A 26,492-nucleotide genomic window follows, 5' to 3' on the forward strand; every position below is an offset into this window, starting at 1 on the left:
GCAGGCTTAGTGAAGGTTGTATGTGCCATCTTTATCCATGGCATTCCGTGGCTGTGATGGACATTTTAATTCTGCATAGTAGTGATATTTGTGACTTCTTAGCATTGGACTTTGTATCACTGCTATGCATCAGGTGAGAGGCTGTCAGGATTCCTCATGATTAGTTTGAGGCTCATCTCTCCCTTCCCACACCAACCTCTTCATGGCTCTTTCACCCCATCTGTACCTTGCCGGGGACCTGGGACCTCTTTTGGCGTGACCTCTTCTTCACAGAGGAGACTACAGCATGAAGAGTCCCCCTTCTCCTATTTGAATTCCTGAAATAGGGGAGACCTACTCCAGTCCAGACCCCTGATTTATCCACTATCCCCCTGATTTATCCACTGTCTCCACTCATGAAACAATCCTGCATGTCTGGTGAGAGGAAAGGCTGCCACTGATTTTGGAGCTGGGAAGGTGAGTTATAGGTATCTCAAAACCTACCCTCTGGGGGTAGGGGGAAAAGGTTGCATCATCCCATTTCTGGAAAGGCAATGGCAGGATAGGGAAGGGAAAAGCCTACAGGCAAAGCAGGGCTAAACTGAGTTGTTGCAGGCAGAAGGCAGGGGCAAGGGATGAGCATCATGAGTAGCACAGTTGTATCCATACCTTCAAGTGATACTTGCAATTTTAGTATGGTTTTAAATTCATGGAGCCAAGTTGTTAACATCTGTTATATTGCTGTCTTAACGTAAGCGTCCTCTACATAGATTTAAGTCTTTTTTCAAATATATTTGGGATTTGGGTTGGAAAAATATGATAGATATTTTCTGTTGCGGCCTGGTGTGTTGATGACCAATTTCAGGCGACAGTTACTGCGCCAGAAGCATTTAGTTCTCCAGATTTTCCATTCCAGCACGTACAGATGAAACACAATTTCAACATTTTTGTGTGAGTTGCAATATGAAATGTTAACATGGGGCTGTACGTGAAGCCGCTCGACTTTTTTACCTGCCCTTTGCTGCTGGTGGTGCTCTGTTCCCTAGGCTGGACCAAAACAATCCTGAAGACCTGCTTTTTTTTTTCAGGGCGCTGTTGCCACCTCGTGGCATTGGCCAAAACCAGCAACAAAAGCTCCATGATATCAGTCGCTGACATATGTCGCGAGTCAGATGGATGTGGGATGCGCCAGGGGGAGCGGGTGGGTGGATGTGGATGTGTGGTAAGCCTTTTGAGGCTTTACCTCTGTGCAACACTCAAAAAGTTTGTTACATGAGATTTCTGATTAAAGTGCCCAATCCCTTGTGCGCCAACAGTGGCAGAGTCGGTGGTAGTCTTTATTCTTTTGCTTGCTCCTTTTATTTTCTATAGTGGACAGAGATACTAAGTGTTGTCCATACTGAGGCTCAGGTTTTGGAAACACACTCTAAAGTCCTCAGCCTTTAGGAAGAATTGCAGTAGCATAGCCCCAGTAGACCAGCCGCCTGAACAGTAAATCATATTAAGTATGTGCCAGAAGTCAGCTTTCAGCAAATGAGATGTTGAGCAAAAAGACTAGGAAGTCTTGTTCAGATCTTGTTATGCACATCTCTTTTTTTGAAACTCAATACTTGAAATAGTTCATGAAAGTCTTGCAATAACTCTGTGAAGTGGTATTCAGTTTGGCCTAGCCCCATTGTTGCTGAAGCATTCTGAGAGCTGAAGTATGAATTTCCTGTAAAGCAGATAAAGTACTTGAAAGGTTAGCCATGTTTCTACTAAACAAATTCATTTGGGCTCCAGCAAAAATTCCTGAGGGTTTTTTTTTTTATTATTGGAACTCACAGCATCAATAAAAATCCAACATTGAGTTTTTAATGTAATGCTAAAATGCTAAACGTTGTTCACACCTGGAATCTGCCTACATTGCTCTCTAGCATAAGCCTGCTTAATATAGGGAAAAATGAGTAATGTATGGATTTTTGATTGTCATAACTAGATTAGAAATCATCCAAGCCCTTCTTTTGTGAGAAAAATGCTTATTTTTAGCTGCAATTAATTTATTATGTATTTATTGGGAAAAACAAAAAAAGTATCAGAGAGCTGTTTCAGGTTACAGTTCTCCTAGCCAAAAAATAAATGTTAAAGGTTAGCTATAACTGGGATCTTCCTTATGTGGATGCCACATGCCTATGCTGGCATGGTAGGTGGAAAAGAAGAAGATGAAGATGCTGCAGCTCTGTTAGACAGTCACGCTCACTTGGACCAGCCTGAAGTGCTGATCTATCAAGTGTGCTTTAGTTATGAAAATATCACCATAGGCCGGGGGAAGCAAATGCTGAAAATCTTCTCTCTAAGGCTGCCATAAATTAAGAGTTCTTGAATTCATTTGGGTATTGGGAACTGACTCTTCAGCACTTGTTCAGCATAGTCTTAGTTAATATTTTCCCAAAAGAAATACAGTTCTTGCAAGTACTTTTCCAGATTCTTAATGTGGCTTCAGTCTAAGCTTTAGGCAAATAATAAACTGATTTAAAACTGATTTGGAACATGTAGAAATCAATATGGATCTTTGAATGAACACCACATAATTAGGTACATCTGGCTTGTGAATGTAAGCTATAGCTAAACTGAATTTTTAAAGAGCAAATTCTGCTTAGGTTTAATAGCCATTTAAATCCCTCTTTTAATCTCTTTTAATTAAATTTGAACTAAAAGGAGATTATTCTTAAAGCTTGATTTTTTTAGTTTTGTTTGACTTGAAATTTTGTCCAGATAAGATTGCATTTGATATGCAAGTGGTATTTTGACTGTTTGCAGGATTAATGGCTTTGGTGTCTAAAAGAAAAAGGGCATAGTTTGATTGTTACGTATTAGCAAAACACTTGGATCGTTTGCTTGGGACTGGAACACAGCCCTCACAAACCGAGACACATGTGTTTTCCCATATGTACACTGCTTTTATATGAACAAAAACCTTCCTTTTTTAAGGTAATGCTCAATTTTCTGTTCTGTCAGCATCACTGCTATACCTTTTTTAAAAAAAGAAAAATGTACCTTATTAGCCATACACTCCAGTAGAACTGTTTAAAACATACTGTATTTAACACTAGTTCAGGCACTTTGTTTTCAAGCTTTTTTTGACTTTTGGCTATGTGATATTAGATTTTCTGGTTTTAATTAAAATACCGCTTTTCAATTTTAATTGTTCCAGCACTGTGTTTTGATGCACAAGTATCTGGCAATACCTCTTTTCTTACGTCTTGCTGAGAGTGGATCTGGTGTAAGTAGGCCTGTGGCGATGCTGCCAGTCTCTGTGTAGCACATTGACTCCCCACTCATCTGGGGAATCTGTGATGCTTTTGTGTGATTTCTGTTTCTGATGCAGGGTTTTTTCATGTTTATGTTTTTGGCGTCTGCCTCTCAGATTTTTTTTCTTAGACCTTTCTTTCATTTTTGCAAAGGCTGCAATGTCATACAATAACACGACCATTTAATAAAAATTTTATCACAAACTACTACTGAGAAACTTATTTTTCTATGTGACAAAACTAGCTCAGATCTGCTGTGCTCTTTACCAAACCGGAGGATTGCACCTTCTTACCTCTGTTCATGCGGGTCTCATTGTCACTGTCTCATTCTCTTCAATGCTGCCTTTTGCTTCGCATAGCTGTGTTGGCAGTAGCAATCTGTGTGTGCTCCTTTTAAAGGAAAATTTAAAATCATGAGTGAAATTTTGTTATCTGGAGAAACAGTGCTATGAGCCTGTATGAGTAACTGTTGCAGTCCTTGGTGCAAGACCCCCAAAAGACAGCTAACCTTGGCTATCTGTCTTTTAACTTCTGTCACATCCTCTATGACCTCTTGAATGTTCACCAACCATCACTGACTATGACCTATTTGTGTATAACAACCAAGTCGCTGAATGTTATTTGGCATGTTTGCTCTTGAGAAATTGTTTTATACTTGCTCCTGCACTGAAACTTTGTCTTCAGTAACTGGTAACTGCTGGATAAATAATCGTCTCTCAGTGCATCTTATCTATGTGGCTATACTAAAACCATTGTTATTAGTAGTGGTTTTGTACAACATGATACTTATAGTCAAGGCAAACAGAATTGCATCAGAGTTCAGATCTCAGAAATCATGGTGTTGCTCTGTGTGTGAATTTGCAGAGTTGTTTTGAAAGAAAAAAGGTAAGCCAGTGAAACCCATTCTGAGCAGAGAGCAATCTCATACCCTGGCAGTGTGCTGTTCAGTGACAAACGATGCTCATCTTGAGGCCAAAAGGTGGGGATCAGTCTAAGGCAGTGACCCAGTCCTGTGCTGAGCCTGTGCTGTGGCTGAAATATCTGACCATTAGTGGCAGATGCAGATAAAGCTTATGAAGAAAGCTGCGCTTTGAGGCTAAGTGAAGATGTTTCCTTGCCTGTTAACCGCAAAGCTTTTGAGTAGAGGCAACAGCAGCTTAAAAACAACTGTTGTCGCTATTTGAAAACCAGCAGTCTCAGTGTGTTTGTAACAGGGACACAGGTTTGGAAGATGCACACTGCACAGTAGTCTTGACAGTTTGCAAGGTGGTTACTACTATATTGTCTTCTCGGGCTGTCAGTGCTGAAAATACATAGACATGATTGTGGGTATTCCACAGATGGACACTGTAAACTGTACAGATGAGACTAATGGGACTTTCAAATTTTCTAGCAAAGTTATATTCAATATTAATCAGGTTCAACTTTATGAAGCCTTTTGTGCATATATCTTCCTACCCTCTCTCCGTCCGTTTTCTGTCTGAGGGAGAAGAGCTGAGGTGAGGAGCCTCTGTAAGGCAACTGTTACTGCATCCATATGGAAACCAGGATCTGTCCCCTACATGCTGCTTCTTCCTGTCGCTAATTTGGTGGGCTCATTGTGAATCTGTTTGTCACCTCGTACTGCTGCCTATTCTGCCAGTTTGTTATCAGAAAGGAGGTCTTTAGACATGCTTTTGTACAGCTTACTCTATGGTGAAGCTCTAGGTTTTGCTTACTTTGAAAAAGCAATGTGATGTGGGTTCACATGACACTAGATTTGCCATATATTGCTCTTGCTATTTGGAAATGAAAGAATGGACAGGCCTTAATAAAACACTAGCAGGGTGGAGAACGGATGCTGAACCGGAGAGTATAGAAATAAGTGAGGAGGATAGCACAGGGGACGGGGCAGAATAGGACGAAGTGCTGGATGCCAAGCATGGAGCAGAAACTTTTGAGGGATCCCTGATCCCTTGGGCTGGACTCTTTATAATTCGTTAACCACGTGGTAGAAATATACACCAGAGTATCATTCCTGGGTTTGCCCAATAGGTGGAAGCATTGTGAGTGCTTCAACAAGTGCCACAAGCATTATCATCTGAATTGGTCTGAAGTCTGTTGTGCAAATGGGGAAAAACGAGTAAACGGTAAGAAATAGCAAGCAGTGACAATCAGGCCAAAACTAGGAGTACCCATATTTTTCAGATCTGGCTTATAGATCAACCTGCTCATGTTTTGGTTTATTTTGTCTATCTAGCTTTCAGTGGACTGAATTCTCCTAAGATGAAAACAGTTCCTGGTACGTGGTTTATGCACACGAAGACAAATTGCTTAAAAATTCTGCACCATAGATAATTGAGATGTTAGAGTTGTGCTGTTATATGAAAACACTGAATGCTGTACGTTGAAAACAGTATTTCTGACATCAGTCAAAAGCTAAGCACTGTCTGATATATGTGTGTTTCATGGTAGAATATAATAAATAGAAATCAGGAGTAAAATCTGTCTACACCAACAACAGATGGGCTATTGTACCTAATCCTTTTAGTTACAGTGCTATTAAAATCACAGAGCTAACCATAAGTCCTCTTTTTACTGTAAAATAATATTAAACTCCAAATTAACAAAATTGCATAAGAGTTGGAATTTGTTTTTACTGTGCTCACGCTACAGACTGCATATTGCACCCTCTTTTGCAATAATAGATGTAACACAACTACAGATGGTGTTGCTCTACCTCTGGGTTAGGAAATAACTTTAAAATAGCTTCTTGGTTTGCTAATTTGAATGTCTGTGTGTAACTGTCCAAGTGCGTAATTGAAAGCAGAACAACTTAGACACAATGCAAGAAAACGGAAATTTTACTTTTTTCTGTGACTCTGTGCCCCTCTCTCCACACCTTTCCTCTCCGTGTGCACCTTTGTGCGCACATGATGTCTGTGTGTGGCAGCAGCAGAAGGCACAGACAGCAGGTCAGGCAGGGCTGCACTGTTTGGCACCTGGGAGGATGTCTGGCAGGTGGATTTCTGCATCCTAGGAGATGGGCAGTGCTGGAGGAGGCAGCAGCTCCTTGCTTTGTGCTGCAAGATCTCAGTGCTCAGTAGGGATGCCCAAGAGCTCATCCATCAGTCTAAACTAACAGGGAAGGGCTAGAAAACAAAAATGTCTCCTATTTTATAAACCTGTGCATCTTGAAACTCAGTGCAGTTATGATCTGCCTGTCTGAAAAAAAGGTTGTAGTGGCACTGGAAGAGATGCAGAAAAGGACCAATGGAGCAAATCGAGGGCACGCTTCTGTGTTATCTTTGATTGCGTCCTCAATCAGTAACATCTATAAAAAGATCTTTCTGGTAAAACCTACAAGTTAACAAGGCACCACTTTCAGAAGAGGTAGCTACAGTTAATTTCCTAATGATACCTCAATGTGGCTTCCAGGCTTTTGAATTTAATAATTTGTCCCCTTTTTTCCATGAGCTATTATCTTGTACCTTTTTTCTGAGGCACTGTATAAACATCTTGTTGCCCTTCTGATAGGGCAGCATGTTTGTAGATTCCATAAATGTGTACAGACCAGACCTGCTGCATATATTTCTGCTTGGGAGATCTTGGACTGATATATAACAATCTTCCATCTCATTCACTTTCAGAACATTAGTTTGAGAAAAACTCAAATATTTGAGAATTGGTGAAATGCATTTACAGTGACGGGTGTATCACATTGTTTCTCATTACATTTTGAAGATGATATCTATGAAAAAATAATACATGTGAGTGGTTCAGGACAGTGTCCAATGTTCTCCTTATCCTGTGTGACAACTTGCATGATGTGCCTGTAACCCACACCCATTAAAGAGTGTCAGAAGTTGAAAATTTGTCAACCCAAACCCCTTGTATCAGAAATAGGTACAACTTGTTGGGGCTACAAGTGAGATGGCGTAAGCTTTCCTTATATTACTGCATGATTGCTAAATGGCAAAGTTTACATAATCCCTACGTTATATATTTAAGTATGGTATCTTTGAGTTTACTCTGTGAAAACAGCTGGTTGAAAAGCTTTTTTTGTAGTAGTACTGTGAGAGCCAGTACTTTATTTAACTGTACAGTCTTACATTGGACAATGTAGTGCAACACTTTTACTTTCTCATCATTGCTCCACACAACATTCTCCATCCTTGCTAATTCATGGGAAAGAAAATCTCTATGACATGGCTGTTGACATAGCATAAAGAAACCATACCTGCAGTTATATGTATTATGATGTTTCAGGGTACTTGTGCACCTCTTTCTTTTGTCTCACAGTTGGGAGTAGGGTGGGAAACCCAGATTTCCTCAGCTGCCATCAGAGTTTTGTCATGTGGCTTCAAATAACCCAGTGCAGTTACAGCCTGCAAAAGACATACAGTTGACTTAGAAAGAGAAAACAATTGGTGGCTATTGTCTGTAGCAAGAAGTTGAAGTTGGGCATCAACTTTATTTTTATTGATTAAAGGTTTGCAGTCCATTGAACATGACATTCTGGAAGAGCAGAAGTTATCACCAGACAACTTGAATTATGTTAACCAAACATGGGGAGATTTTTTTTTTTAAAAAACCATGAATATGTAATGTCCAAAGTGTTACATTACCACTTCCTTCTCTAGAACTGTTCTAGGGCTGTGCAGGTCTTTTTTTTCAGTAGGAGATTTATTCTTGCTTCCATGGCAGCTGCCTCCTCTTGAAAGCTTCTTCCTGATACTTCTCATGTAGTAGTGCTGCTTCCTCTTTTTTTGTGAACCAAAACATTACAATATTTTTTGACATTTCAGCATTGACCTTCAGAATCTTCTTGGCAGTAATTTTAGCACCATTTTTGGTCTACTGTGATTTTTATTATTTATTTTAAATATTTGTAAAAGATGTAATAGGATTTGCCGCCTGTGTATCTAACAAGAAAATGCTTCTGTAAACAGAGCTGTCTCAGCACGCATTGAGACCCAAAACATGAGCAAGGTTTTGAGCTGGGCTGGGGATGTGCTGACACAGCTACTCATCCTTTCACAATGCCCTGCATATTGCTGTAGTAAGCCAAGGCCTGGCTATAGCCTGTTCTTTCTGTGGTATGTCTGCCTTAGGGTTAGCAGAAATGAGGACAATTTACAAGTGATGAGCTAAAAACAAAAACAAAACCAACTGAGAAGCTTTTTATTTCAGCAGAGAAGGGTGCAAAGGATCATACTTCACTGTACCCCCCTGTCTTACCCAGCTTCGTGGCTTTTAGGCTTTTAGCCACTGAAACAGTATGTAAACCCATTTTTTTGTGTATGCCACACAAAAGATTTCATTTTCCTCTGGGAATTCTGGCCTCCCCTCCAAGACAGCATCTGTCCAAATGTGGTGTGGGTTTTAAGCCCTTCATTTTAGGAAGTTACTTTTCTTTTTCCTAAGAGAATCTGCCCTATAAAATTTAGCTGTATCTACTCGTTCTATTTTTAGAGTTTTTGTCATTCTTTGTTTTGTCCTTCCTACTGTGTATCACATGCACAGTTTACAATCAATGAGGTTTTTTTAAGCTTCCAGGCTGTTTACTCATCATGGGATCCAAAAATCAGTCTGGATGCTTTGATAACTGGCTCTTCCCTGCAGGTGAGGTAGTGTCTTCCCTTACCTGGGCTCCGGTGTTGTCCATAGACTCTGTTTAATTTTTACCTGCCTTATTCCATTACTTTTACTGGCCTTCTAAGTAAAATTATTGGAGTTCATTGGGTGCAGACTCTGAAGAAGGTGATAATGTCCTCATGATCGGATGTCATTACAAGTCCCTGCTTAACCTAAGATCAGAAAATTACCTACCTAAACACTCTTCGGTCTGATTGGGATCTTTTCAGCCGATGCATGTGTTTTTAAGAAGCATTAACAACCAAAATGAAACATAAAAAAACGTTTCTGGAGTCTGAATTGAGACCCTGTATGCAGGGGGAACAGAGCTGAGTGAGGAGATGCGATCTTAACTCTGTAGGGAAGAAACAAAACAAGATCACTGGGATTTTGTTATCTGTCCAGAGAGGTCTGAAGTTTCTGAGAGATTTGAGAATTCTTAATTTGCAGAACTTGCTGACGTTTAACCACAAGGCTCATTATCTCTCTGTGTCCGTCTGTCACCTAAAATAACAAAAGGCATCCATCTATTGTGTAAATCTGTTCACATAGGGCTCTTGATACTGGCTTATAGTCTGGCTATTTTATCTCTCTACCAACACTTCCTTTGATTAAAGGACCCCAAAGGCTATTGCAGTTCATATTGACTAACACTATTTTTCTTCCTGTTCCTCCTCTATTCTGTGTGGGGTTTTTTGAGTGGTTTCAATCTACCAAACAGTCATTACCCCAAACCAGTAGTTTTTAATTTTTTTTTTAACTTGAAAATGTGGCTTCTTTAGCTAGTCCAGTGTTGTAATTACTTTTTCTTCTGTGATACTTAGGGTAATATTCGCTTTCATTCTCTGAGCTTTGAAGGATGCAGGTGCTGTGCTTTGCCACACCGCAAGAGACAATGAGGCCTGTAGAAGACACTTAGCTTCTTGAGGAATGTCCTTAAGGGACCCATGGAGTTGTGCGTATTGCAAAATAAAAAATTGACAGTGTCACCAAGAGCCTTTAACTAAAATGAGATCTGTCTTTCTTAGGCAAGGGAGAAGTACATGGCAAATGACAGTCCTTATCATTAATAAAATCACTCAAAATAGGACAAAAGTTGCTCACATTCTGAAGTAGTATTTACCCTGATCCCCAAAGCAACTTTGTCATGGCTGAAGAATTCATACTGCCCTTCCTGACTCCGTACCTTTTTTCTTACACGACCATCCTACCTACTTAGAGTCTTCCCATAAACTTTAATGAATACAGTTGAATGTTACAATCTGAAATGCTTAATTTTTTTTTTTTCCTATGTGCCCCAATTTTGTGCAGCTGACAGCTTTGGCGCTTTCTGACTTCATCTTGAAATACAGTTATTTCTACCTGACTCCAGTAACACACTCACTGTTAATAGCGTTACTTTGACGAAGACCCTGACAGCCCTTCAGGCACACGCATTTAACCCTGTGAGGGGGAGGTAGGTGGGAATTTGGTTGCGTGTCAGAGCTGGCAGCACCATCATGACTTCTCCTGAGAGATCACGCCTCTCCTTTTGTTGGAGCAGTCACGTTTCCACTGAGGTTTTCTCCTGTTCACTGTGCTAAAAATATATTAAATGAATAAGTAGGAAAAGATGGTTCCTTTTGATGGTGATTTTCCTGGAGGCTGTGCCAATTGGAAAACAGGCTTCCAAGTAATTCCCCTGATTTTGCTCTGAAGATGTGTACAATGCATGGCGAGTTGGGGGGTGGCAGCAAAAGACCCCTGTTCTCTTGCTGTGCTGTAAAACAATGTCGTGTAATAGTTAAAAATAATGATCTCTTCTAGGATGCAGGGGGCTCTATAGCACAAAGAAATCAGATATTTTTTCTAAGAAGGAAAGGTGAATTGCACCTTTCAGGGTAGACAGCACCATGCACTGAGCATGAGTGAAAGAAAAAATAATCATTTAGCTTAAACTACCTGAAAGAGAGCTGCTGCTTCTTATCCTTCAAGCATGTATTTAGTCATCCTGTATTAGTCAGTGTAATTATGGAGGCTAGAGAATTAATTCCAGATAGTAACCAGTGTTGAAATGTACAATTTAGGCTTAAAAAATCATTGATTTAAATTAGATTTTCCTGCAAGTTAAGAGAGCTCCAATCTGATTGTCAGTTACCGCAATCAGACACTGCTGTGCGCTCAGGGCTTTTTTGGTCTCCCCTGCTTGCTTTCTCATACCACGTTGGCAAGCTGCAACAAGTGAAACTCCACCCTTCCTACAGACTGGGGAGAATAAAATGCATAAACGGCGACTGCTGTGAAGTAAAATGAGGGTTTCTGTGAAGGTGCTGGTTTTCCAGACAGTCGCTGGTGTGCAGCTGAGAAAGGGGCGGGATCCTTTTCAAGTAGCTTAGTTGTGATTTGCTGAATTCATAGACTTTTCCCCTTAATATCCCAACCCTCTCTCTCTTTTTTCCCCTTCCTCCTTTTTTTTCTTCTTTTTTTTTTTTTTTTTGAGAAGTTGACTTGTGGCTGCTTCTCAGTGCGCACGTCAGCTGTAATCTCATCCCCAGTGCCTTGAGCTGACACCATGAGTTCGGAGGCTGATGAACCCAAGGAAGGTATGGTTTTTAACTATTTTCACAGGAGAGGAAATGTGCACGCTCGCATTGCCAGCGCCGCTTTTGTGAGTACAGAGGAGAGTTTCTGCTCGCTTTAGCTTCGGGTATTCAAAGGGAAGGCAAAAATGCCTTGGCAGAATTATCCGAAGTCTTGTCGTTGTCACTGGATATGAAATGACTGAACTGTTGACATCCAGGGATATCTATCTGTCTTGGCAATGGTGATCTACTCGCACATGAAATACTGATAAGTGGAAGAAACGGTGTTTCAAAACACTGGTAGTAGAATATCGAAAGAGGAAGATTTTTTTAATTTGGAAGCACTGTATTTTTCAGCAAAAGAGGAAGTTGCATGGGGGAGAAGTGAAAGGTCATTATTTTGGGAATGAGCTTGATGCCACTTACTTCCCTGTCCGAATGAGTGTGCATGCATGCATGTGCATGCACGCGTGTGCGTGTGTTAAAGCTCAGAGGAGTGTGCCAAAGCTACAGAGTTTCATTTACTGCTTCTAGAGTGGAATGTGCGGAGGAGCTGGAAGCACTCCAACAAAAATACAATTATTCACTAGTGTTGATTGAGAGGGGGTGCGAGCCAGAGTAGGACAGTAGGGAGCAAGCGGGGGAGGAGGAGGGCAATTTCCTGAAAGTGCCTATATACAAAAGAGCATTTATGCAGAAAAGGGAACAGGGCAGTAGTGGGGTTATGCACTGGATTTCTTAGAACAGAATTGATGTTTCATGGCTACAAATAGTCCTTAGGGAGACTCAAACTTACAGAGATCCAGTATGGCTCAGAAAAATAATTTTAAAACCACAACAGATAATCAAGCAGTAAGGCAAATTAAGTATTTTGTATTTGGTGAAAACAAGAAATTTTCAGAATATTTCAGATGGTTTTCCCCTCACACTCTGTACAACTTCCCCCACTTGATGAATAACATTACCAGAGACCTCTATCTGCTTACTTGCGTAAAACAGTATTTTGTTGATTTGCAGAAAAGACAGCTTGGACTGAATCAAACTTGATAATGCTGATAGAACCTGGTTAGTAACGAAGCACGATAGCCTATGTTTTGATAAGAATTACGACAATGCTCTCTGTTTTCTTTTTCTTCTTTCTTCTCGTCAAATGAACAGATGAACTAAAAGGCAGCTTTTCTTTTTTTTCAAAGAAGATTCTGTAAGACAGATCTATTGGAAAGCAGAACTGAAAAAAATATTTCTCTATAGAAACTGTTTGGAAAAGAAAATATGTGAATAAGAATATGGCAATGTGAGGATTCTCTCTCGGTTTTACAGCAGGAGAGACAGGAAGCTCCAGACAATTTTACCAAGTTGGCTATATTTGAAATGTAAATGTTCTTGTTTAAAGAAACCTCTTACCTTCTTAGATGACTCAGATTCTTAAAATCCTCTGAAAATATTTTTGCTTTTCTGTGCATTTCTTTTGAAACGATTTGAGATGCCAGGATCTTCGTGCTGAAAAAAGCATTTGGAGCAGGTGGCTGAGACAGGAAAGAAAGGGTAGCTTTTTGATTAGTTATTTTTAGCTGGGAAAATATTTGGGTTTTGCTGTCCTGTGATTTTAATAGGTTACAATGGAAAATAAAAACAGTAGCCGTTGTGGGAAGATGAGGTACAGATATCACTGAGAAGGTTTTTCAGTCGGTCTATAAATGTATTCCTGGTAATACACTCCCATCTGGAAAGGAATAATTTAGAAGATGCATGAAAAAAAGGGGGTTTAGTGTGTATGTGAATAAAGCCTAGGATTAACAGGTGAATATGTAGAACTGCAGCTTTTACACTACTTTGCTTTGATTGAACATGGCATGAAAGATCACTGATCAAAATACTGAAAAATATTATCAAATACCTGTGGACTTGTAGTGGTCCAGTGTATGTGGCATAAAACAGGCATTCAGAGTCTTCTGTTTCATCAAGGAACTGTGCTTTCTGCATAAAGAAAATTGATGCTTCATAAATTAAAACTTAATTTGGGGCTCATGCTTTTGACATAGAGGATATATAATCTTTTAAGTGGTTTACCAAAGGGAGGGGTGGTTGATTTTTCCTTGAGGTGCAAGACTGAATGTCACTCTCTGACTTACCCACAAATTATGAGGCCCAGCCAGGGAATTAGTAAGTGAAGGTCTGTGACTGATTATGGAACGGATAGAGGGTACATTTGGACAAATATAAAGTAGTTATTTTACCAAATTCTGTACATTTCAAGGCCAAAGCTAGCGATGAAAGCACAGTAGTTAATCTGCTACATGCTAAAAAGTGAAAGTAGGAGAAAGCTACAAGAAAAATGTTATTTTAATGTCATTTGTAAGCAAAGGCAGAACTTTTCTATTTTCCTTGAAGCAGATATGCTCAGGTGGCCAGGGAAGCATCACTGGCCAGGGGCAAGTGAAGGGATACACAAGGAGCTCTGAAATTCAGTTGCAGCTTCCAGGCATGACTCTGGGACCATGTGTTGGAAGATCAGCCTGAAAGAAAAGGAGGGTTGAGGGCACACTAATAGTATCGAACATCATGTATGTTCTGGCAATGATCTATGCTGAAGCGAGCAATACTTCACTTCCAGCTACTTTGTACAAGTGAATCACAGTGTCTGGAGAACATTGGGATGTCTACAAAAGTGGATTTAATGGGTTAATATGGATTTTTTTTTTTAAATCTGCATAACAATATCAAAGACTATGGGTCTTGCTACTGTAAAAAAGAACTATACCCATTGTTACAGTGAAACCCAAAATCAAGGTCAATTTTGAATGGCTAACTCCTGAAGATTTTCTTTTTTATAATTAATCAAAAAAAAGGTAGAATCTTTGACGTCAAGTCAATTCTTATTTTTTTAGCAGAACCTGGGAGTAAAAACACATTGTTAGAAGGCAATCATTACTTCACTGTATTTTGTACTAATTGCTGGATATGGAGTATACAGCAGTGTATCTGGGCTTTTCAGCTTCTGCCTTTGATCTCTTCATGGTCTATATTAGCATGGTAACATGAAACAGTTTTTTTTTCTCCCATCACGCTGCTTAGTAACATCAGAACAATCTTTGTATTCATCTGTATACCACAATGCTGTGGTAAGAGTGTGTGTGTGTGTGTGTGTGTGTGTGTGTGTGTGTGTGTGTGTGTGTGTGTGTGTGTGTGTGTCAAGAAAAAGACTATAGCATTTAACTGTGTGGCATAATTTCAATCTGGTGTTGTATGGTGGCATATCATGTACCAAGGAAGGTTTCTAATGGTTTCAGGCTGTTATTTGACTTAATTCCTTTCTACAATCTGAAGGAAATGTTCTTAATGCTGTCACATTAAAAATACGTATCATGAATATACCATTTTAAATACATGCCAATACTGGTTAAAATTATTGTGGTGTTAATGGATTCATTCCTTACATCATATTTCTTCAATAGAAGGAAACAGTAATTTATGTAAAGCTTCAGAAAACTTCAGCTTCGTTTTACAGGTATTATGTTTTATATATAGAAAACAACAGGAGATAAACCTAATGTCTCAAAGGACAAGTAAAATAATATTTTGAATGAGTGAATGAGTACATGTAATACACAGCCTATCAAACAATGGATATTGCATTACAAACTCAGAAGCAGTGAGAGCCTTCATTGCACCTTTATCATACTTAGTTTTAAGTACCAAATTTCATGGGAGAGAGATCTCTCTGCATTCCTACAAGTGCACAGAGCTTTTTTAGACACAATTAGCATTTTTTAATCCAAATGAGATTACTGAGGAATGAGCTCACCTGTTTTGTTCCTTTTAGAGCTCAGAACAGAGACACAGGGGTTATAAAACAACAGAGCACTCACTGTTTTGAGAAGTCAGTACTCCCTCCTGTAAGTAGTCATGGATTTGCTTTGACATTTTGCAGTCACCTCTCATTGTGTGAAAGTTTTGCAGGGTAGAATCATGTTCATTTAGATAACGAATTGTCTGCTCTTGTGCTCCTACAGGCCACTTATTCCATCCAAAACATCGATGGGAGTCTGTAATGTATGATTCTGCATCCCACTATCTCCAAAACCAACATTTGTTAGAACCTTTTATGCTTTTATGACAGTGAATGGGGAGATCCAAACTGTGCAAGTAGAGCATTATGCATTCATAAATGCAACATGTACCCGTTGATGACAGCCCCATTTCATGTTAACTTCTGAAGTTACAGGCTGAGGTGGCTGTCCATCTCTTTTCGCAAGTAGCAAGTGATAGGACGAGACAAAATGGCCTCAAGTTGCACCAGGGGAGGTTTAAATTGGATATTAGGAAAAATTTCTTCACCAACAGGGTTCTCAAGCTCTGGAACAGGCTGCCCAGGGAAGTGGTTGAGTCACCATCCCTGGAGGTATTTAGAAGATGTGTAGATGTGGTGCTTAGGGACATGGTTTAGTGGGATTTGGCAGTGTTAGGTTTACGGTTGGACTCGATATGATCTTAAAGGTCTTTTCCAACCTAAATGATCCTATGATTCTATGATTCTATAATTACAATAAACTGCATGAAAATCATAATATTAAACAGAAGTGGGATGTCTCACTGTCTATTTTTGGACCCAAATTTGAATGGTTTTGTGTGACTTATGGTAGCTTTGTCAGCTGCCAAAGTTGGAGATTGTCCCCTTGTATTTGTGGAGCTCATTTTTCCATATGAAGCCCCAGGGAAGCAGCACAGACAATTGGTACCTACCCCACATATTAGACCCACCTTCTGCTCTCACCCAGAAGTCTGCAAAACGTGGGCTTTCTTTATTTCACTTGCTCTTCGCCTACACTCCCTTGTCAAAACAACAATTCCATAAAACATTAAGGCTAATGAAACAGGAGCTTTTTGTTGAGAGTAGTTTGAAAAGTTCAGTTTAGGCGCAGGACGAATCATCTGGCCCCAATGGATGTGTCAGAGATCTAGATTAGTCAATTTGAGGATTTTTTTATTCAACAGATAACTTGCCTACTACCGCTGAAGGGACTTAAAAGATTACTGGGGTCGTATCATGTATGCAGCTCTAGAAATCAAAGCAATGCTTAACAATTTGGCATTTCATGTAATTGCTTCTACAGATTATTAGAATTCAAGATTAATAGGACAAGCTAAAGGCAAACTATATTATTTTAGTACAGGAAAGAATGAAAAAAAGAACTAGGCTTACGAGAAATGAGAAAGAAAGGGTTATTACTAACCAGACACTGTAATGCTCTTTCACATATACATGGGGAAAGCATTGCCATAGCTGCAAATAGTCACGGTAGAAGGAAAAGCAAGAAGCTAACATCTGAATGAAGAAGGAGCAATGGGAAATTTGGAGCAAATAAGACCACAGTACACAGACAAGTCAGAATTGCTAGATTTTTTTTAATGTAGTTTGGAGGATTGTACGTTTAATGAAGCAAGATACAGGAAACTGTTAAAGGGCTTTGAGGACAGGAATACAACTGCTGTGGTTTGTAGTACAGCTGCTGCAGCTCCATCTAGATGTGGGCACTTGAATCTTTTGGTAAGAGCACTGACTTAAGGCTGTTAAACCATAAGACTCTAGAAGCAGCTCTGCATCTCTCCCCTCAAAAATCAAAACAATGGCTGGTTTTATTTTTCTGGCCCAATCAGAGTAACCTTTAAGATAACCTATCTGTGAATAGATTAGGTGGCTGCTCTTGTTACTTTTTCTACAGGCTCAGAATTGAATGGGTTGAACTGGTGTTTTTTGCTGTATGCCACGTTTAGAAGGCCATATGCCATAGCTGCCTTCTGCAGAACACTTGGTACCCCACACATTTAGCAATCTTTCCCTTGTGCAGTTGGAGCAGATGAGGAAGCTAGGTGGTAATTTGAGCAGAGGCAACAGGATAAGCACTAGCAGTAGCTGGTAGGTTACTTCAGAGGATCATTGAAACTCTTAACAGGTTAATCATTTAGCTGTGATTGTTGGGTTGAATGCAAGATTGCTTTGAGAAAATTCCATTAATATAATTATACTTATGCAATCAAATCTTTTAATCCATAGTGAACTGCAAGACTCACGTGTTTAATTTCAGTTAAGATAGAGTCCCTTGAGCTATCTGGTCACTAGAGAGAAGCATAGATTAACTGAGGCTGCAGGGAACTTCTGGAGGTCATCGAGCACAACCTTCCACTCGAGGCAGAGCGAGGTTTGAAGTTGCATCCAAATTCAAAGTTAGATGAGGTTCCTTAGGCTTTTTCCAGTCAAGTTGATAGTGTGTTCAAGGGTGGTGGACCCACAACTTCTCTAACAACATATTCTAATATTTGACCACCCTTGTTATGAAGGTGGTCATTCCTAATGAGAATTCCCCTTCCTGCTGCTTGTGTCTGTTGCCCCTTGCTCTTTTGCTGTGTATCCTCAAAAAGAGCCTGGCTCTGTCTTCTCTGTAACTATTCAGTAACAAGTTAGATGTATTAGTTAGGTCCGCTATTAGTCTTCAGGGTGAACAAACCTAGCGCGCTCAGCCTGTCCTCTGTACTGTGCCCTCCAGCTCCCTAACTGTCTTGGTGGCTATCTGCTGGACTTGCTTTAGTTTGTCAGCTCCTTTTTTGGAGAGATATTGGGGAGCCCCAAACTGGACGCAGTGCTCCATATATGGGGAGGTAGTACTTCATTTTCAAATTCTACCAGTCTTTCCATCTTACAGAATTGATTGTTGTACTGGAGACTTAGTTTCCCCTTCTTCCTTCCTTTTATCTGTTAATGACAGCATTTGCTGTATTATAGTATTTTTTAGTTATTTTCTTTGAGGAATTTACAGACTGTGCTGTCATAAATGAGACAGAGGTTAGAGATCAGAGAGCAAAAGTCAGTAAATCTCTGAAGAATCAAAAGAAGTATCTGGGTAAGGGAAGGGCCTTGCACCTACATTCGGAAGGGCTGTATTCTTTATCAGTATTATTTTGAACTACAGCAACAGGCTAAATGAATGGCTTGTAAGAATAATGAGTATTTTGTAATATATGTGCCAGGGATAACATGAGGAAAATGTAACATTCAAATACTAATTGTAATTTGTAACTTTTATTCAAAAACACACATCGCTCCTTTCACAAGTAACAATTTGTCATTTGGTCAGATCCTCTGTTAAATGTGACAGTTTCGTAAGGGTTCTTAAATACTGCTTTTTGAGAAGCAAATTGCTTCCCCTCCCCCCTCTCTCCTCAGACATCTAGAGTCTCTATAAACCCATTTGAGTAATAAATAAAGCAAATAAAAACTGTATTGCAGGTGTTATTTCAACCTTCTGGACTGATTTTTTTTTTGTTACAATTAGATTACAAAATGTGGTAAGAGGAGAGCATTTCATAAAGAGGTGTGAAAGAGCTACTGATTTTTATGCTACTTTATGAAACAACTTCTGTTTTTCTTTTTCCATACATCACACTCAATAGAAGAAGTAGTAGGCTAAAAATAGTTTCATCTCTTTCGTAATGGCTTTAAAGCAAAAATGACTTTTTTTCATGTTTAAAGATTAATTTTTCATGTTTGCTTTTTGGGTAGATACTTCATAGATCCAGTAGTATCCAGTAGTAGTAATGTTAGTAGTAACAGTTGCTGTATATGACTTTGTAAGAAATTTGAATGCTTGAACTGACTGTTTCTGCATTAATAAATACTACCAATCTGAACATTAGTTTTACACATAATGGTATTAACATTTTTTTTTTGTACTGTGGGAAATCTGGAAGTTACAGATTTTCATGTTTTCTGTCTGCATCAGCAGATTTGCTAAATTACTTCTGGTTTTTAATGGTAGGTGCACACTTTTTCTTTTGTGGACGCATCTCCATCACTGCTGAACAGGATACACTGTGGGATTAGCGATGCAAATGCAACTGACAGCAGCTTGGTTCTTTTAACCATAATGTCAGCAAAAGCACAAGCCTTAAATCTGATGTCAGTTGGGCACAGTCTTGTTTTGAGTGAGGAGGAGAGAAACTGGGAAACGTGCTGTTTGAGAGTTTCATTCTGCATTCATCCTTTTGCGATGGTTTCTCATAAATTTTGTTTTTCGTTATAAGATTCCCTGCCTGGGTTGGGATGTGGTTTGATTCAGTTTCATCAGTTGATTCGCTGTCAAAATTCTGTTTTGTGGTTCATTTCTAGTGCTTGACTGGCTAGCAATGAGAAGTAGAGAGCCTGAGCAAATGCATGGCATGGCGGATTCAGTCTGGGATACTTGGGATCCAAAATCTTCACGACAGATCTGTTTCAGAAGAAGCAATGTAGAGGATTGAATACACACTGTATAAACTAATTTATTTTTCCCTACCTTTTGCTGAATTCAGTATCGATATTTGTAACTATACAGATTAGTAATGAAAGATCAAAGAGTCTGTTTTGCATAGCAATAGGGGAAACCTACATTTCAATTTGACATACAATATACAAATGCTAGGGTGTCTGCAGAGTCCTGTTCCTGCTGGCAGTTTACAGTAATGAGAATAAATTGCAGTAAAGTGAGAGTTAGCATTTCATTTATTTGAGAGCATTTATCCTTGAAAGGTTTGTAATTTGAAATCCAGGGACATGTTCTGAGATGTATTTTACATATCTATGAAAGTCAGTACTTGCAGGTTTCTGTAAGGCATTTGTAGCTGACCTGTGATTTCAGTGGACCTCTAAGAATGTGATAGCCTCAAGTCTTGATCCCAAAATGTTTACATTTCACTTTATACAGGAATTAATAAAGCACTGAATCAGTGCATGCACAGACAAGCTTCCACTTAATTAACTTCATCAAAGTGTGTAGGAAACTTTGCCTTTGAAAAATGAAGAAATTCCATTGGTTTAAAATGTAAAGCTTTCATGAGATCTGTTTTTGCTTTTACTATGTCCACTTTACCAAACTATTCTACAGAGATAGTTTTATTTATAGAAAGAAGAATATTTTAGTTTAATATCACCAAAAGCCAGTAAATGACTTCCTTCTTACTTTTTTGGTAATAATCCTGAAAATCTCAACCTTTCCTGCTGGTGGATATCCCTTCATAGCTGACCAGTGCTGTTCATCGCCTATTTAAAAATACCATTTGATGCCAGTGCAAAGTAAAGAAGCTGGACATTTAAATTCTACAGTAGTTAACAGCTGTAAAAACCAGTGACCTCAATCTCCTATGCCTTGTGCAGAGGAGTGAACTACAAAATAGATGCAGGTTTTACAGAATCACAGAACAGTTGAGGCTGAAAGGGACCTCTGGAGACTGTCTAGTTTTAGTCAGTAAATATATTTGCAACATTTGAAAATAAATAGGATTGCCAGTGCTTTTCTAGCTATCAAAGTTCTGTATCCAAATAATACTGCTTCCTGACATAAAAGAAAATGACAGGGTCACACACATGATGTTTAACCAGAAGATTTAATTTTACAGATCACAAGTTGTTAACAGTATTGAAGACCTAATTTTTCTCTTAGGCTTTATATTCTACTAGGATTTAATGACATTAATGAAAGCAAAACCAAACTCTTAAGATACGTGGGGAGGTGGACCTGTGTTTTGATAGTCTTAGTTTATGCTTGACAGTTTACGTGCTGTTAAGTCAAAGAGTTTAAAGGTGGGGCTTTTTCCCAGTAACTGTTATGTATAGAAGTACTTTGCATACTTTTTCAGCTGTTTCGAGCATTGGTTTTAAATTGGAGATGCCAGGAATAAAGCAAACCAAATGGAGACAAACAGGAGTCAAAGCAAAGCCTCCAAAAGATAGACTGTGCATTGGAGAGCCTGAACTTGGAGAGTTCTGAACTTGACAGCAAGGGAGTAAGGGAACAAAGGAGAGAAAATACTCTCAACCATTGATTTCATGGCTGGAAGTTTGGATGAAAGTCCTGACAGTTGTAGTATGGATACAGAGGTAACAGGCTGTGGCTACTAACTATTGGGAGAAAAAATTAAAACTGAGGAGTTTGTTTATTTTGCTCCTTGTAGAAGAGGAAAGTAAGGGAAATGCATGTTAGCAGTGGGAATGGAAAAGACCTCTATGGCCATCAGGTGTAGTCCTCCATAATCAGAGGTACCATGAATGATTGGTGTGGAAGAGTAAACAAATTCTATGTACAGCCACACATTTAATGCCAGAAAACTTATCCTTCATGCTATAAAACAGGAAAACAGGTAGCGAAAAATTAAAGACTGCATAAGAGATGAAGGGTGTCACTAGTGTCCCAGGCCTAAAGAACAGCCAGTATTTGATAAGTAAAATTCTTAGGTGACATATTTTCTTGTGTTTTATAATCCGCATTTCAATGTTGATATTGAAAAAAGGGTACACTAACCAGACACCTGAGAATTGAGTGCCCTGGGAATCACTACTGTTTTTTTCTGTATCTGACCTGTAGCTGTGGCAATCTTCAGTGCCTCAGAAGTTTCTTTAGAAAGAAAAAGCCAGAAACCAAATTATGTGTGTGTGGGGCAGGTGTCATTTAGTTTCTCAGGGCAATCAGTGGAAGACACAAGAGTAATATATATAAACAAAGTGCAAGCTAGCAATCCAGCCTTCTCAATGTTACACTGAAACAGAGATACTGATGGACTCCCATCCTATCTGCAAGAAACAGACAGGGTGGTGTATGGATCAACATTGAGAAGAACAGAGAACCAGAACTAGAAATACAGGAAAAGCTTTATTACTTACTTTCAAAGCAATTGTAAGATCACTCACAAACCTTTCTGTCATCTGAACTCTCTGAAGCCTCTGCCGTGGCTTTCTTTACGTGCTATTCAAAATATATGCCCTTTGCATTTTGACAGCCAAGTTGCTACCTTGTCCTTGTAATTGAGTTCCCTGTTCCTCTCATGCCAGATTGCCATCTTGTCTCAACCTTCCAGTTCATTGTGTTTTTGCCACATGTATCTTAAACTTCCTCTTAACTTCTCTGCCTCCTCCACCCTGATGTCAAATTTAAGTGTCTCCAATGCATTCAGAGTTCCCCGGGGCTGCTGGTCTTAGTGCTTTTCCTTCTGCATTCAAGCCAGAAGCTCTTCTGTTATGTTCTAGGTCCTGTGCCTACAGCTAAGGTTTTTTTTGTGAGAAGGTATTCCTTTTGTCAGGATGGTTGTAAGAGCAATTAGATACCTCTTTTTAAACTTTAAATTTTGGTAAAACGTACAGTTGTAATGGCCAGATCATTTTATTCAAAGTGCCTCTTGGGTTAGGGAGTTTGGCACTGTTGCCTTGCTGCAGTTTGGTACGTGTTTCTAAGGCTGGAGGAAAAAATACAATATCTGCATTGTATTTGCTTGATCAGAAGGAATGACCTAAGACACTTTATTTCCTGTGAAAAGATTTGTGCAGTATTACTGCTGAGTGTGCATGGACACCTGGTAGATAGAGAGGAATTTGATGTAGCCCTGAAATGGCCCACAGCTGAGATATACAGGCTGCATATTTAATACCACAGCACCTGTTGTTACATTCCAGCAAGGATAACAAATGGTGGAAAAGAAGTGAAATACCAAATTAAGTTCATGACCCTACTCTGCATGACTGTCATTTTCTCTGTTTAATATCCAACATATTTTAAAATATGCTTCTCTAAAAGCACTCATCAGAAGTTAATCTGAATTTTTTTTTTTTTTCAGCTGCACTGTTAATTAAAATACACACAGAGGCTCTAGGAAAAAGAGCTTTTAAGAAGGCTTTTTAAATTTCTAAATCAGCTACAGTATATGTATCATGTGATGCACAGGGTGGCTGTGGGAAGCACAGACATGTAAAACCAGAATAACTTGTTGGCACAGACTGCTCTCATGGGACTGCAAAACTCTGCACATACATTCTTGTTGGAAATAGCATCTTTCTTGCCACACTACCCAGCCTTAACCTCCAGGTACTTTTTTTGGCAATTCTTCTCAACTCTTGATCAAAAAAGTATTTTGATTTCTGTTTTTTCATCATTTGTTTTTGCAGCTAGAAAGTGGGTCATCTTTTGCTGTTGGTCAAATTTTGGACATTTTAATACATTAAGGCTAGAATTAAATAGCAAAATCAGGAAGCATGTAACTATCATATGCATTTTGCAAACCGATTGTCAATGACTTCTTCAGCATTTTATTGAGTAAAAAAAAAAAGGTGTTCCCAATGTTTTTTGCTAGCTTTACTTTTATCTTTCCCGTGTTCCTGCTGCTGAATTTGTGCTCACTTTCAGTATGAGTATTCACATTAGACATACTGTATATTTCAAAAAATGCTTGATTAGCCTGATTTTTTGCCAGTATTGCTTGATTAACTGTTGCTTCAGAGAGACTTGCAGCCTCAGAGCTGACTTCCAAATCCAGTAAGCCTGCTCATCCAATATTTGCCATGCATTAGGCTTGGCTTTAGATTGGCTATTTTTTCTTTTCAAAGTCTTCCACTGTGAATGTTAAAATTAGTACACATTGCTTGACTAATTAACATTCTCATAGTATGCTCCGTTGGTAAAGATTATGGTGAGTGAGAATTCAGTACAATTTATTGTACCTATTAAGAGAACTGTAGGCAAAGCTTACTTACCTTTATGAAGGAATGCTTTGTATGCATTGAAAATTCTAGTTTAAACTGTTTTCTAGTTAAAATTGATATTCATATATAAATCTCCCATTTTGAAAACAAGGTGCCAAACAAAATATTTGCTCTTCAAATAAGGACCTTGTGTACCTGAATCAAAAAAGTAGAGATGTATGTGGAAGAAATAAGTACTGTATAGGGCCCTTGTTGTTTTCTTTTTTTTTTTTTTTTCCCCTCCTTCTGCACTTAGCCGTTTGCCCTCTGGGTTTTCCACTGCCTGATGGTGCTTGCCCAAACCATCTGCCCTGTTGCAGTCCTTTTCTCAATAAACTCTGTGGCTGCCCTGGTCTCTTCTCACCCCTGCCATCAGCCAGCTTAGAAGTTGCAGTCCCAGTGTCTGAGGTTGAAGAGTGAAAGCTGTCAGAGCACTGTCTGGTCTTGCATGTCTGGTACAAGCTTCAGTTTTCATCAACTTTTGAAATGCCAGCAAGTGAACAAATGCTTGTGAATGCAGAGACTGGCCAGTACGCTGAAGTGGCTGTCTGGGGACTGCTGCATTTTTGGAATGATTTCTACACTACGAGGACTTTATTTGTGCTTTTAAAAAGTTTAAATTTAACACACTTTCCACCCAGGAAACTTTGAAGCACTCAGATAAGAATCAAAACATTGACTCTTCTGTTTAAAAAAAAAAAACAAACCAAAAAAACACACCCAAAAAAATATCCCCAAAAAAACATTCTTTGAAACCATGACTCACTTACTCAGATGGTTATTAAGAAGAAGCTATAAATCATGGTGGCAGCTGGAAAAATCAGTTTACCGTATTCATATCTGAAGAATTAATAGTCTGTGTCCTATCACTCATTTTTTAATCTTATCATCACGTAACAAGTACATTGTGAAAATTGTTACAGCCCTGGTAACAAGTTTATGACTCTTATTTCTGTCTGTCCTGTACTTCAGGACTTGTTCATTGACTGGTGCTAGCTCTTGCAGTTTATCACTGTTGGAGCTTTACCTTACTGAAGTCATGTGTTTATACATGAAGTCATATATTTATATGCCTCAGGGTATTCAGTTTTTAATGTTTCTGGCCTTTATCATTCCTGAAAACAAGGGTAGGCCTGTAAAGACCCAGTAAGCAGAAGGCACAAGAAAAAGCAAAAATTCAGTATTTTTTTTATCCCTTGATATCTAGGCAATCTCATGGTTTTGGAGGTGCATGACTCATCATCACATACACCTGGAGAGCTTAGCTCGCTCAATCCCCCTTGATTTCAAGTTGCCTCCCTCCAGGGAAATGGTGTTCTCTCACTCCAGGAGTCTGACTGAACATGCAACTTGTATGGCGTGCGCGGGCTTTTAGCTGTAGCTCTCACCCGCAGTTTGTAGAGAGGCAAACACACTCGTCCTCACAGGATGCCTGGCAGGAAATCAGTTGCCACATTTCTCAAAGCTATGTGACACAGTCTTTTAAATGCTGCCTGAAGTGCTCAGTCAGTGCTGTCTCTTTCTTCCTAACCCCACGTAAGTGGTCTTTGTGCCTTGCCCAAAAACCCCTGTCATTTTTGGACATTGCACTCATGATGTACTAGTGCAGTACATGGTATGCCAATCACTAAAATGAGAACTGGGTCTCACGCAGCAGCATTGTTATTAATGGCTTCACAGTCACATTTTCCCTTCCACTGGGACTGTTGTATCAACATACCGAATATGTATGCGAGAAACGCAACTCATGTCAGAAAGCTCAACTCTTGACTTGCCCATGGAATTTAACATGGTTCACTGGAAGTTTTTACTGGATGCCTTTTTTCTGGTCCTTTGTTATAACAACAAGCTTAAAAATACTCAAGTGACTCAAGTGTTCATTGTAAGTATACATGAGATTGAATACACTCAACCGCAAGTGATGTTGAATCTACCATCGACTCTTTATCTTATGGAAAAACATTCTGCCTTGATTTAAGGCAGTGAAATAATCTGATCCAACTTCTTTTTTTTTCCAATTTCTTCTTTTGTTTGTTTAAATAGAGTTGAGAAATAGAGTATTTAGTAATAGGCATTTGCCACAGTACAGAGGGAGGTGTAGTAGCTTCCACGTCAGGGAAAAGTCAGCATCACGGCCATAAGTAGTAGCCTTCTTGTACTTTTATAGCAGTCTCCTGAGAGCTTATTAGTCCACAATTCTGAATTTTCACTGAAAGCTTATACTTCCACCACAGTTTTAAGGAGAACATGTGTAAGGTAAAATATTTTGGGGAAAACACATCCAGAATGCTACATGTCCCATATTTATTGACTTTAACACACAAAATACTGATGTTAAACACACATACTGTTGATTGCAAAAATTAGGAAGTTTCATAGTTAATAAGTTCCCAGCTTTCACAGGAAGCAGTCTCGAGCAATTTGTTTGCTCCTCTGAATCATAAATTAGAAGACTTTGCGGATGTCGCCATTACCCCAAAGATCCTGTGAATTTCAAAGGAACAGAGG

The 26,492-nt window shown here is 39.1% G+C and overlaps 1 protein-coding gene across 4 annotated transcripts in view; it reads left to right on the plus strand.

The window, feature by feature from the left end:
* TNFAIP8 (TNF alpha induced protein 8) overlaps nt 1-26,492 on the plus strand; it is a 64,068-nt gene that overhangs the window by 31,974 nt on the left and 5,602 nt on the right. The window contains exon 1 of one of the 4 annotated variants that reach the window (XM_009467230.2): nt 11,325-11,467. The exons of the other annotated variants lie outside the window; for them this stretch is intronic. Coding sequence (XP_009465505.2) covers nt 11,437-11,467 — 31 coding nt within the window. The 5' untranslated portion in view covers nt 11,325-11,436. Of the gene's footprint in view, nt 1-11,324; nt 11,468-26,492 lie in introns of those variants that run through there. 4 annotated transcript variants of the gene reach the window in all.

This window comes from Nipponia nippon, unplaced genomic scaffold, assembly GCF_047370975.1.
Source record: "Nipponia nippon isolate SJK-2023a ecotype South Korea unplaced genomic scaffold, ASM4737097v1 scaffold_8, whole genome shotgun sequence".
Lineage (NCBI taxonomy): Eukaryota > Metazoa > Chordata > Aves > Pelecaniformes > Threskiornithidae > Nipponia > Nipponia nippon.